Below are 11,950 nucleotides of genomic sequence, written 5' to 3'. Positions count from 1 at the left end.
CACAACATGAAAAAAGATCTTGATCTTTTGATAGACATGGCTGGGGACAACTTTCTTCTTTTAGAGATACTTGATCGTGTGCTAGGCAAGATCATAAACAATTTTTTTTTCTTTCACCGAAAGGTGCAACTACGACACGAAAGAGCATCCTGGATACCCTGCTCGGTAAGGTTGGAGATAACTTTATTCCTCTTAGAAACCCCATTGATTCTTTCCTAGCAAGTCAGTGGGAACTCCATCTTCTTCCTCTTCTTGGTAAAGTGAAAAAAGTTATAGTAAACCTAAATTTTTAACATAAATACAATTTTCCTTTTTTTAATAAGATAAGAGAGAAAAATATCTCCTATTATACTCCTTAATTAAGTCTGTTAAAATAATTTAAATATAATTTAATTTCTTTCCAAAATATTTGTATAAAAATATATTTATGACAAAATCTGAAAATTAAATTTTCTCATATATGCGCATTAATTCCCTAGCAAAATTAAATTAATGCCTAGAAGCTAGTACGCCGTTAGACCTATAAATACTAGCAAGTGGTAATACAATATGGATTTTTTTTTAATGCTTGTATTTCTGTCACTTGTAGTATTATGCTTTTTGTGAAGAAAATCCCCAATTCGATGGACTCATGTTTCCGCCATGGATTGATTCCCGAAGAAGCTCCCCATTCTCCTCGATGAATCGTCTCCCACATTAAGATCCGTCTGAATATGGCCTACGCTGAAAGCCCTTCCCAGCTTTCCGGCATCTGTTTTGTTTTCCTTCTTAGCTTTTTCCTTTTCTTCTCCGTCTTATCTGTTTTCTCTCGATCGGATTTGGGTTCATACATTGAATTGGAAAAGTTTAATTTGAATTGAGGGGATGTGGTTGAGGCTGGTCGGGCCTTGTTCCGATCGAGGGCAATCGCTGCGTGTGCTGAGTTATGGGGAAGCGTACTGTGCGGACATTGAAGGAGTTGTACGATCGCACAGAGAGAATTTTGGAACTGGAGGCATGTACGGTTGTCGCGTTTGTTTCATCCGGTTAGGGTTACGCTCTTCTCCACGCCTGAATAGTTAAATTTATTAGGCTATCTGTTTGTTTTACTCACTTTTCTTCCGTCACCCTGGAATGATTTTGCGTTACTGATGGACATAACATAGTCTGTGAGATTTAGCGAAAGGGAGTGCTTCTTCTTCTTATTTGTTTTCTATCATTTTCATTTTTCTTTACTGGTATTTGCGAGCAAACGAATTGACGCGGCTAAATGTGGTCTGTAAGCAGGGATTTTCTAGGATGTGAGGAGGTAATTATTTTGAATTGCAATTTGTATTTGTGTAGTGCAGTGCTGTGATTTTTTTTAATGTTTTTATTAACGTTTTGTTTGCTATTTTTGCAAACTAGTTAACCTGCAACTAAGCATATAGTACCTGAAACCCATAAGGCTCTGTAGCGCTTAGATACTGCTTTGCGTTTCTTTTAATTTTTTTTTAATTTTTACTGCTTTGGTTTCGAGATCTATTGTTTCGCTAGCTGACACAAACTAGCTTATTCTGTATTTTCAGATTACACCTGTTCTGAAGGGCAGCTGTCGCATCCAAGGACCTGTGGATGATTTGGACCTGATGAATCTTCAGGGGACTGATTCTGTAAGTGCGTTACCCTTTGATAAAAACAGATACCTTCTTGTAGATATTTTTCTTGTAAGGTTTTATTTTTCAATGTTTGGATGTCTAATTTTGGACAAATTGCACTTAGAATATATTTTGGCCTAAACATATTTATTGACATCTCCGAATTCAACCTGCAATTATTATTTTCCTTCAGCATGACATCTAAGATATCTACACTGCTATTTGTTTTCTCCTCTCAGCTGATAAAAGCTGGAATACACAAATGTGTATACGTTTATATCTACAATATATACCAGGTGTGATAAAATAGTATATGAATGTTATATTAACCACAATTTATATCATATTACACTTGCGATTAACACAAACATTTTTTTTTTCTCTCAACACACCTAAATGCGCACACACAACATATGCAAGGCCTTGAACTCAAAAGATCTTTTGGTTGAAGGACAAAGTTCTCAACCACAAGATCATTGTGACTTGCATGATTAACTCAAACTTGTAATTAAGTAAGACACTGCATAATTGATTATTGGTATAGATTACATGATAAAGCAAATGAGTGAGTATTCAAACTTACAAGTTCAATATGAGTAAACAACTCCACTACACAATTTAAGATAATAAAATCACTAACACCTGTAGTTAAACACATAGTTGTTCTACACACAAATAGATCTTATGATATAATAAAACTTTGAGTACGGATTAAATGATTTGACTAGACTAGCAAGAAATCATTCCAACATATGAATAATGATATGCCATTCAAGCATTCGATTAAGCAAAATAACAGGAAAGGTGAACTTAGTTATATAGCAAGTTTCACACCAAACTTTGTTCTATATCTTCGCCTAAGCAGCCTCTCTCCCTACAACCACCACACCTTTTCTAATTGGTGAGACAAACATAAATTTCTAAACACAAAATTTAGATTTCTTTTCGAAAATTCTTCTGAATTTTGTGGTGAATAAGGCCAATACCAAATAAAATCTCTCTCTCTCTCTCTCTCTCTCTCTCTCTCTCTCTCTCTCTCTCTCTCTCTCTCTCTCTCTCTCTCTCTCTCTCTCTCTCTCTCTCTCTCTCTCTCTCTCTCTCTCTCTATATATATATATATATATATATTAAATTGTATGTAATGTTAAGAGAATGTTTGAGTATACATCATAGGGAAGTATTTTATGGATAAATATCTTAATGGTAGGGAGGAAAATTTAAAATCTATAATTGTCCTAATATAGGATTGTGGAATTTAAATGTTGAGAGGTTGTTAATCTTTCAAATAAATTGATAAGAGGGACATATTAGAATTTTTTAGTTGAGTCAAATTTGATGTGGGATAATGGCTAGCTCATTAGGAAGATTGTGATTAAAGCTTTTTTAGGGTATAGAAGCATAGTGTACAATAGTAAAGATACTTGATGGTGCACTCAAATTTGCAAATGATTAAAGAAAGAAGACGTGTTTTTGAAGATTGGCAAAAGATAAATATTATTACAGAGTATAACGATTATAAAAAATAAATAAATTTTAAAAGGGGGTAGCGAACATAAGTAAAGCTACAACTTTTGATGACTTATAATCATAGGCATGCTACTAATAGAGAGATATATAAAATAGCCAAAAATAAAGATTTTTAAGAAGATTTACGTGCATGCCAATTAATTCCTATGTATTTTCACCTTTAACACCCAAACTTCAATTTTATACATATGTCACCTTACCTATGTACGAAAAGGTGTATTTCATTTTTTGAAAATTAAAATGGTGATTTTTTTTGTGATATGAAAGATTTGATTGTTATAAATGTAAAAAAGTAAAACTTAGGTGTTAGATACGTAAATGCATAAGAATTGGGTGGTATGTATGTAAATGCACCAATATTTAATGAAGTTACTTGCATTAAAAATGAAGATAATTATAAGAAATTGTTGATATAAGGAAAGATGAATTATTCTTCTTGGAGAACTTATTAAATGGGAGTCTTGAGTGAAATTATTAAAACATGATGAATAATAGAATGAGATATGTTATAGATTGACATTTTGGAGAACTTTCATGTCACAAGCTTATGGATGAAAAGTTTTATTTCACTTTTAAAAAGCTAGTAATAAAGGCATTTTTATGTGATATTAAAGATTTGAATGCTATGCATATAAAAATGAAATAAAAATGAAAATTTAGATTGAAAATTTAGATGTTTAGATATGTAAATACATAAGACTTGTGTGGTATCTGCATAAATGCCCCTTTTATTCTTCATGCAAAAAGTCATATTATTGAGTGCTACTAGAGTTGATTTAGTGTGCATTGAGGAAGAAGGTTGTACCATCCAAAGATTTGTTAAAGTTATTAAAGTCGCTTATGATAAAAGCATTGGTTAATTTATGTAGTTGTGATTAAACAATTTTTAATTGTATTAGAATTATATCAAGCATTGAGAAATACCTCAAAAGTATTATTTGATAAATAATTTATTTCATGCTTAAAAGATGAACTTTATAAGCCAACTATGATGTATGAATTTGAGTGTTGAACGTTCAAAATGTCACTTATGATTAATTGAGCTTGGTGAAATAATTATATTAAGATGGATATGTGAAAAAAATTATTAAGTATAAATTAAAGAATAATTTTATAAAATTACAACTAATCTGATTTTGTTGTGTAGATTCTAGAGTAGAGCGTTCAAATAGTCAGTGGTGGAAGTAAAAATATTAAGATGGATGGATGGATGGATGGCAAAAGTTAGAAATAAATTAAGAATGGTTATGTAGGTGGGATGTTTGAAATAGCATCGAAGATAAGATAGTTGAAGATTGAGTTAGCTGATTTGAACATGTACAATGAAGGATGAAAAAATGCTCTCATTGGCTAGATAAATAATGTAAATATTAAAGAAATAAGATGTAAAAGGGAGAGATTTAGGTTAACATTAATAGAAGTTCAAAAAGATTTGCAAAGAATATTATATTACCTCATGTAGTGCTTAGCAGAAATTAATGTAAAACAGAACCTAAATAGTTGGGATGATGCTGACTTTGATTTATTTGTTTCTAGATGATTAGTCGATAACATGACATCTCTCTTTGCATCATTTATCATCTTCGTATATTCTTTGCACCTTTGCTAGTGATTGCAAGGTTGATAAAGTGACAATCCTCTTATATTGTACTCCTGATTTGGCAAGGCTGATAAAGTGACATCTTATATTCTTTACACCTTAGCTGAATGTACCCTTTTACATGCAGGAAAAATTCGTCAGTAATTGCACAAACAGAAAAGCTGTAAAATCATCTGCTCTTACTTGTGTCATTGATGTTGAATCTAGCCTCATAAGAGAGCCATCTGTACCCTCAGTTTCTCCAAATTGCAATCAAGGTGAAATTATGCTTCACATAACTGAATTCCGTCATTCCAATCCTTTTCCAGTGATGTGTCAAAATAATCCCTTAACTATTTACATAGGATGACTATAATCCCAGAGCCTATAAAAGTTTCAAAAAGATCCTTTTACTCTTTTAATATAGGCTATTTTAACCCTCTTTAAAAGAGTCTAGGGACTAAATTAATATTCTTATAAACTCTGAGACTAAAATGACTCCCTGCAAAGAACCAGGGGATTATTTCAACACTTTTCTCAATCCTTTTCATGATTTTGCTAATTTATCTCCATGTTAAGTAACAGGTGCTGACTTCATCAACATTGAAGGAGACAATGGAGAGAAAGAGACATCAGCATCAGCATCTATTTTGGCTATCATAGATGATGTTCTAAGAGGAAACCTTTTAAATGCAAACCTCATTCGTTGTGAGTCTATGGCCAACGAAAAACGGGAACGATCATGTTCTATAGAACGAATGTCGTGACAATCTTCCGGCGGAATGTCGGATAACGTCGAAACGGCGCTACCGAGAGATAGGCCGAGTTGGTTCCCTGTTGAGGACAGCGAGAGAGAGTAAATGCCTAAAACTTGTATGGTATATGTATGTAAATTTTTACCTTATTTTAATTGCACAAATTGCCCATTTGCATCCCCACTCAACAGGTTGGACCAAGATCGAAGCCATAGACTCTCTAATGGGGAAAGCAGGCTATAACAGTGTAATCTCCGAATCCCTTCGCAAGAGACTTCGCATCACCAAATACCAAAGCACTTTATACACCATGCATTACAGCGAATATATTGCTTATGTCAAAACTAGCCGAGCTCAATACCCTACAATGAACGGGGTAAAGTCTATCCATTGATTTGTGGTTTTGCAGGATTCACCACCAATTTAGATTAAATTTAATGCAGCTGGGTAAAAAATGTAATTTGATTTTTGTCCCATCTGCTATTCAACTGCCTTCATTCTTATTGGTGTTTGATAGACTTTTTATTTAAATGATACCCAGCAACATTGTTGTTAACTATTTATATTAATACTTATGTATGTGGAAAATTGTATTTATATGTTGTTTAAATGATATCTAACTTAAACAAATATCATTTTGCTCTAGTATATTATTTGATTTTGAGAGCATTGTTGGTTGTTTGATTTTAATAGTAGTAGATATATTGTCTGATCTATAACAATAGAGTGTTCAATTTATCAAAAGGAGTAAACGTTTTAGATATCTTGTGTTTATTGTTCATAGTGGTGGTGATATAGATGGTGATCTTATTCGTAGAATTCATGTTGGATGTTTGAAGTGGAGGAATGCATCAGACTTACTGTGTGATAGAAAGACACTGCTTAGATTTAGAAGAAAATTATATAAGATGGTGAGTTCTGCAATGCTGTACAACGCAGAACGTTGGCCTATAATAGAGGCATAAAACTAAGTAAAGAGGTGTTGAGATGATAATGCTTAGGTGGATGTGACACTTAGAGATAAAATACAAAACAAATGTATCCATGAATGGGCTGATGTAGCTCCTATAGGACATAAGAGTGGAGAGTTGTCTTAGATGGTTTGGTCACGTTAAGCGCCGGTCATTTGATGATCCAGTTTGATGAGTATATATTTTAGATTCAGCTTATGTTAAGAAATGTAGAGATAGACCTAAAAAAACTTAGATATGTGTAATAAATGATTTTAATTTATTAGAATTAAATGAAAATATGACACCCAATAAGACAATGGAGAAAAAGGATTCATGTAGCCGACCTTAGTGAGATAAAGGCTTGTTGTTTTTATCTTTGTTGTTGATTATGAGACATTGTTACAGGAACTTGAATCTCAAAGGAGATGATTTTGTTTGTTTGTTGGTTTGTTTTCCTACATATCGGGCAATTCCTATGTATTTATATATCTTTGCTTAAACTTTGGCCATTTAAACTTATGTATGAAATTATATATTTCACTTTTAAAATTTGATAATAGTGTTGTCTTTTATGTCATATGAAATATATGAGTGTTATCTGATGGTTTAGTTGTAAGATATGCATATAGATAAGAATTGTGAGGTATGTATGTAAATGCCCCATGCCCCAAATTTTTATGTTGAAATGGAATTATTCACATATACTAAACCATACTGATGATTTTCATTTACATATTTTATTACTTAGTTAATATTTGTATAAAATAAATAATTAATAAAATGATAAATACCAAATGGATGGGTCGATTTGAACAGCCATCTCGACTGCACCCAAGCAGACTAAGCAGTCTATCGAACCAAGCAAAGGAATGAGAGAGACAGAGAGAGCGAGAGTGAGAAGCAGAGAAGTGGGAAGCTTCTCACGAGAAGGAAGAAGCCGAAGAAACTTACAAACGGAGGAGAAGGAATCATCGTGCCCTAGCTGATCGAAGAAGAAGGAAGGAGTCTCGTGCTTCTCATATTGGACATTCAACACCACCTACGGATAGTTGGCGTCAAGCATGTCCTTTGCGTAGGAGAAGTGTCTTGCGTGAAGTACACATTTTACAAATGCAGCGTGTGGGAGACAGGCAGGGCAGCGCCGCTTGCGCGAGGAAGAACCAGGCAGCTCGTGCGGCTCAAGGGAAGAAGAAGAGGCAACTGACTCCTTATGTTTGCGCGTGCTAGTGCTTGTATGAGAAGGGGCAAGCCACATATGGGATAGAGGCGGGCCAAAGCTTTTGAAGTTAGGGTTTAATTTTAAGTTGTGAAATTATAATTTTTAAAATTTAATGTTTTAACTATTTATTTATGTTATGAAAAAAATGATGAAAATAAAGTGAAAACCCGTATCGAAAAATTGCAAATAAAAAAATAACACATAGATTTACGTGATTCAACTAGTTTGCTTACATCCATATAACTGCAGAAGATTTTATTACTTCGAGAAATTACAGCGTCGAACGTCTCGACGTTTACAAAAACTTTCTTTCCTTTTTCCCTCTCCCTTTCTCTCTCTCTCTCACTCTTCTTTTCTCTCTCTTAGCTCTCCATCGTGAGCTTTTCTTGTAAGCTTTGTCGAGCCAAGCTTAAGGAGTGGAGGGGTTAAGAGGGCTTGGCTTAGCAATTTATGACAGGCCAAAAGAAGTTATTTATAAAAAACAGAAGAACAGTAGGTGGGACGCGGAGAGAGGTAAGTGAGCGATATGTGAAATGTGGAAAAATGTATGTGACCAGTAGGTGGGACACATGTTCCATGTATTTAACAATTTATAATTCAATGTCAGAGCTAAAAGAAAAATGGTAGAGCCCAAACCCAACCAATTAGCAGGGCGAAGGAGTCTTCTTACGTGTGAGGAAGTAACCGAAGCCTATAACATAATATTAGGGTTATTTAAATTTGCTTTTTTTTTTATAAAATTTAAGCTCTAATGTTTGAATAAAGAATTTAATTTGGACTTCCCTAAAATTCTTGAACTTGAGGACCCTTACAGGTAAGTATTTTTTTTTTAATTACTTTTAAAATTGATTCTGTTAATTTGAAAAAAAAAAATCGTTGTTAAAAGTAATTAATGTTATTTATTAGTCTAATTAAACAAAATTATTATTTATTAATTAATAGCTCTCATCACAAGGAGTTTTTTGGCACCAGTGCAACACCACGTCTCTTGGTTTCTCGGACCAAGATGGTGGTCGAAAAAGAAAATGTGAGAGGAGGAAGAAGAAAGGAACAGAGAAGAGGAACTAGAAGAAGTTGGGTAAAGAAGCTCTCTCACAAGTCCCCAAAATTCTTCAAGGCTCATTGCGATTGCCATGGCTCTCTCCAAGTAAAATCAATGTGATCTCCATGGCTCTCTCTAAGCAAGAAGAATATTCACATAGGTTTGAATGACCACTTGCCTCTTTTGTCAAGTGTCAAGGTTAGCTTATAGGTCATTTTCGGCTTAGCATCGGTCCAGCGACTTATCCTGGTGGTCAGAAGGTATCCAGACAAAAAAATGGGGAGCAGACAATGAAATGAATCAAATTAGGTTGAATGTGTGGTAACACCCCTATGCGAGCGTGGCCACACTCCTATGCAAGTGTGGCCACGCCTAAGCGTTTGTTTCTTGTTTTCTGTTAATTCGGACCACATGGCAAGACCTAGAAGGCCCTCTTTAAGTGAAAACGACATCGAAAAGCATTTGCCAATTTTGAGCCTAATTTTTTCACGTTGCACCGAATAGAACTCGTCTGGTCAGGTCATCCCATCAATGCAATGACAGTCGACATTCGCCTCATTGACAATCAAAGCCTTACAAAATGATCTTAGCCACATGCCTGAGGATCGAAGATGGATTTCTTGGGCCTTAGGAAGTCATATATGTGTGAAGCATACCCTAAGGTTGTTCGGGCGGACATTCAATACACGTGACATCAAAAATTGATACAAACAACGTATTTTAGATCCCTTTGATCTTTAGGACGAAACCAATGTGACGACCTTGTGAAATTCATACAATTAGACTTTACTCATGCGATGTGCACACACTTAAATGTTGTGATAGAACACTACGATAGATAGTGTGTTAGTTCTGTGTTTGTTTGGTTGTCCTAGCCAGATATGTGTTATTTTTGTATTTCCTATATGTGAGATCCGTGCACTAGTATATTTGGGGTGGTTTTCTTGCAGGGAGTCATGTCCAACATAAAGGAGCTGTAATGATTTAAAGCTAACACTTTGATTGCGAGTGATGCTGAGTTCTTCTCTCACCGGGCATGATTCACAAACGTTGCATGTAGATAGCTTTTCGCTAACATAATTTTCATGAGATCAAGTCTTTTTTGTACTTTTATATGTACTTTTAGCGTCCTAGAAAATTTCTATAGAGAAAATAAGATAGAAGCATGAGTTTCGAGACAGTTGAGGCATAAAACTATGTGGCAGGGACTAGAAGCAGATGCTCATGTCTCATATCTTAACTTTGCATTTGCTTTTATGTATAACATCTAGGACCAGGTATGTAGATGTCAGGTATGTAAATGCAGGGTCTGACAGCTCTTTTTCTTTTCTAAGATATATTGCCTACCCAGCAACACATTTCTTTCATATTATTATATTTGTTGTCTTGATTTACTTTCCCGCTTCTTACATTTGCTTACTAGTCTCGCCGTTTTTACCTTGTGATTTTTCTGGGAATGCATCATTATAATTTAGGCTTTTTAAGGGCTCTAAAAATATAAACTTTTTACAAAAATCCTAATAAAATATTAAGATAAAATCAAAATTTATGATTAAAATATTCAACTATTTAAAACCTGCACTTTACTTTTCTGCATGGACTTCAAGGAAGTTTTAAAATGGTTCGCATGCATGGCTATACACCCCATCATATTTAATAGAGTCTACACGTTTAGGACTGGTTTAGGACTGATTTAGATAATTGCATAATTTTTGCATGTCCCAAGGAAAAACCCTCGTGCTTATTCAATCTACATGGTCCAACATAGATTTATACTTTGGTGATTGTCTAACGCGATTAGGATGATAGAGGGTTTCCCGACCCAGACTGGGTACAAGTCCTTTCTGGAAAGCGTGTTTCAAATTTGTAGTTGGACCTGTTCTTTCCCTTCTTTCTTGAGGTATCTCCGTCAATTACTTAGCGGGTATAAGTCACACCTATGTGAGCTCTACCTTTATAGTTGATAGGACTTAAGAGTTCCCTCTTTTAACCTTTGGGCTACCAAGTTCTCTTTCGACGAAACAATTCACAGATTGTTGAGAAAGAGTTTCAGGTTACATTGGGTCCAACTACCTTCACAACCAAATAGACTCAGAGTCATAATAGGTTGGGATGATGAATCTGTGGTATTGTGACCCAACCATCTTTAACAAATTATGATTACTCTACCTCTTCTTTGTTGAGTCCTTTTGAGCCCTATCATATTTTTTAGACCTGGTTCATGTCTTTTCTTAGGCCCTGATTGTAAATAAGTCGCTGCCTATTTGAGATATGACGATTCATCATCTAGTCTTATGGTCTGGTTTGGCCCTGGAAGCATAGTGTGAACCCTATGAGGTGACCTAATTGTTTGATAGGCCTCGATTGTCGATGAGCCCCTACCCATTTGGGATGTGAGAGACTTGCTTTATGCCATGTGGTTTAGCGAGAACTTTGAAAGCATCGGGATGCTCTTGCAAAATAAGCATCCTTTTTTGTGACATATCTACAAGTCATGATAATGTAAGCATGACTCATTTTATCGAGAGTATTATTGGGTATCCCCCAAGATATAATTAGCCAAATGGATATATTCCTTTAGGAGTGCTATTGACCCCAGCACAAAAATTTTTGTTTTGGTTCTCTGGTTTTTGTGGCTTATGTGGATATTTTCTTTGTGGATGTCGTGTTTCGAGGTATTTTGATCCAATCTTGTTCAGACGTATGCTCTCGACCTATCGCACGAGAATTACTGATACATAAGTCTTTCATGCTTCTTTTTAAAATTTATTTGTCTATTTTCATCGTTTATCTCGTCTTTTCTGATTACTCTCCGACAACGACATATATATAGTTAAACTGACGACTCCAAGTATTTTTAAATAGAACCAAAATTAGGTTAAAAGCCTTAGAAGACACAAATAAATCAAAGACCCATGAGGCTATAGATCTTAGAAGTCACATGTACAGCAAATACCTTATAAGATTAGAGAGAATATTTATATTTTTCTCCTTAATTAATTATGCTATAATAATTTAAAATATATCTTAATTTCTTTCCAAAATATTTAGTTTAAAGTATATTTATGACAAAATAAAAAAAATTAAATTTTCTCAGATTTGTGCATTAATTCCCAAGCAAAACTAAATTAATGCGCTTCCAGGAACTGAACCCCGTCTAATTGTTATACTTTGATAATTTAGACGTCTAATATATATATATATAACATATATATATATATATATATATATAGACACATATATTATATTAAAGTTTAGA

The 11,950-nt window shown here is 34.3% G+C and overlaps 1 protein-coding gene across 2 annotated transcripts; it reads left to right on the top strand.

Moving 5' to 3' along the window:
• The first annotated feature begins 573 nt into the window (after positions 1–573).
• LOC110022630 lies at positions 574–6,038 on the top strand. Of its 2 annotated transcripts, none has more exons than XR_002293800.1 (5): positions 574–1,025; positions 1,548–1,631; positions 4,871–5,000; positions 5,308–5,578; positions 5,669–6,038. XR_002293800.1 is itself a non-coding variant. In XM_020721680.1 (5 exons), exons 1-4 carry the CDS (start codon positions 1,250–1,252, stop codon positions 5,487–5,489), a joined length of 435 nt encoding a protein of 144 aa, XP_020577339.1. In that variant the 5' UTR covers positions 574–1,249; the 3' UTR covers positions 5,490–5,578; positions 5,669–6,038. The 2 variants fall into 2 exon arrangements, 1 of the variants encoding a protein (XP_020577339.1); XM_020721680.1 differs by having other exon boundaries at positions 574–1,288.
• Positions 6,039–11,950: the final 5,912 nt, after the last annotated feature.

This window comes from Phalaenopsis equestris, unplaced genomic scaffold (genome assembly GCF_001263595.1).
Source record: "Phalaenopsis equestris unplaced genomic scaffold, ASM126359v1 Scaffold000002, whole genome shotgun sequence".
Classification (NCBI taxonomy): Eukaryota; Viridiplantae; Streptophyta; class Magnoliopsida; order Asparagales; family Orchidaceae; genus Phalaenopsis; species Phalaenopsis equestris.
The sequence above is the reverse complement of the archived record's forward strand: the minus strand, read 5'-3'. Positions and strand labels throughout refer to the sequence as shown.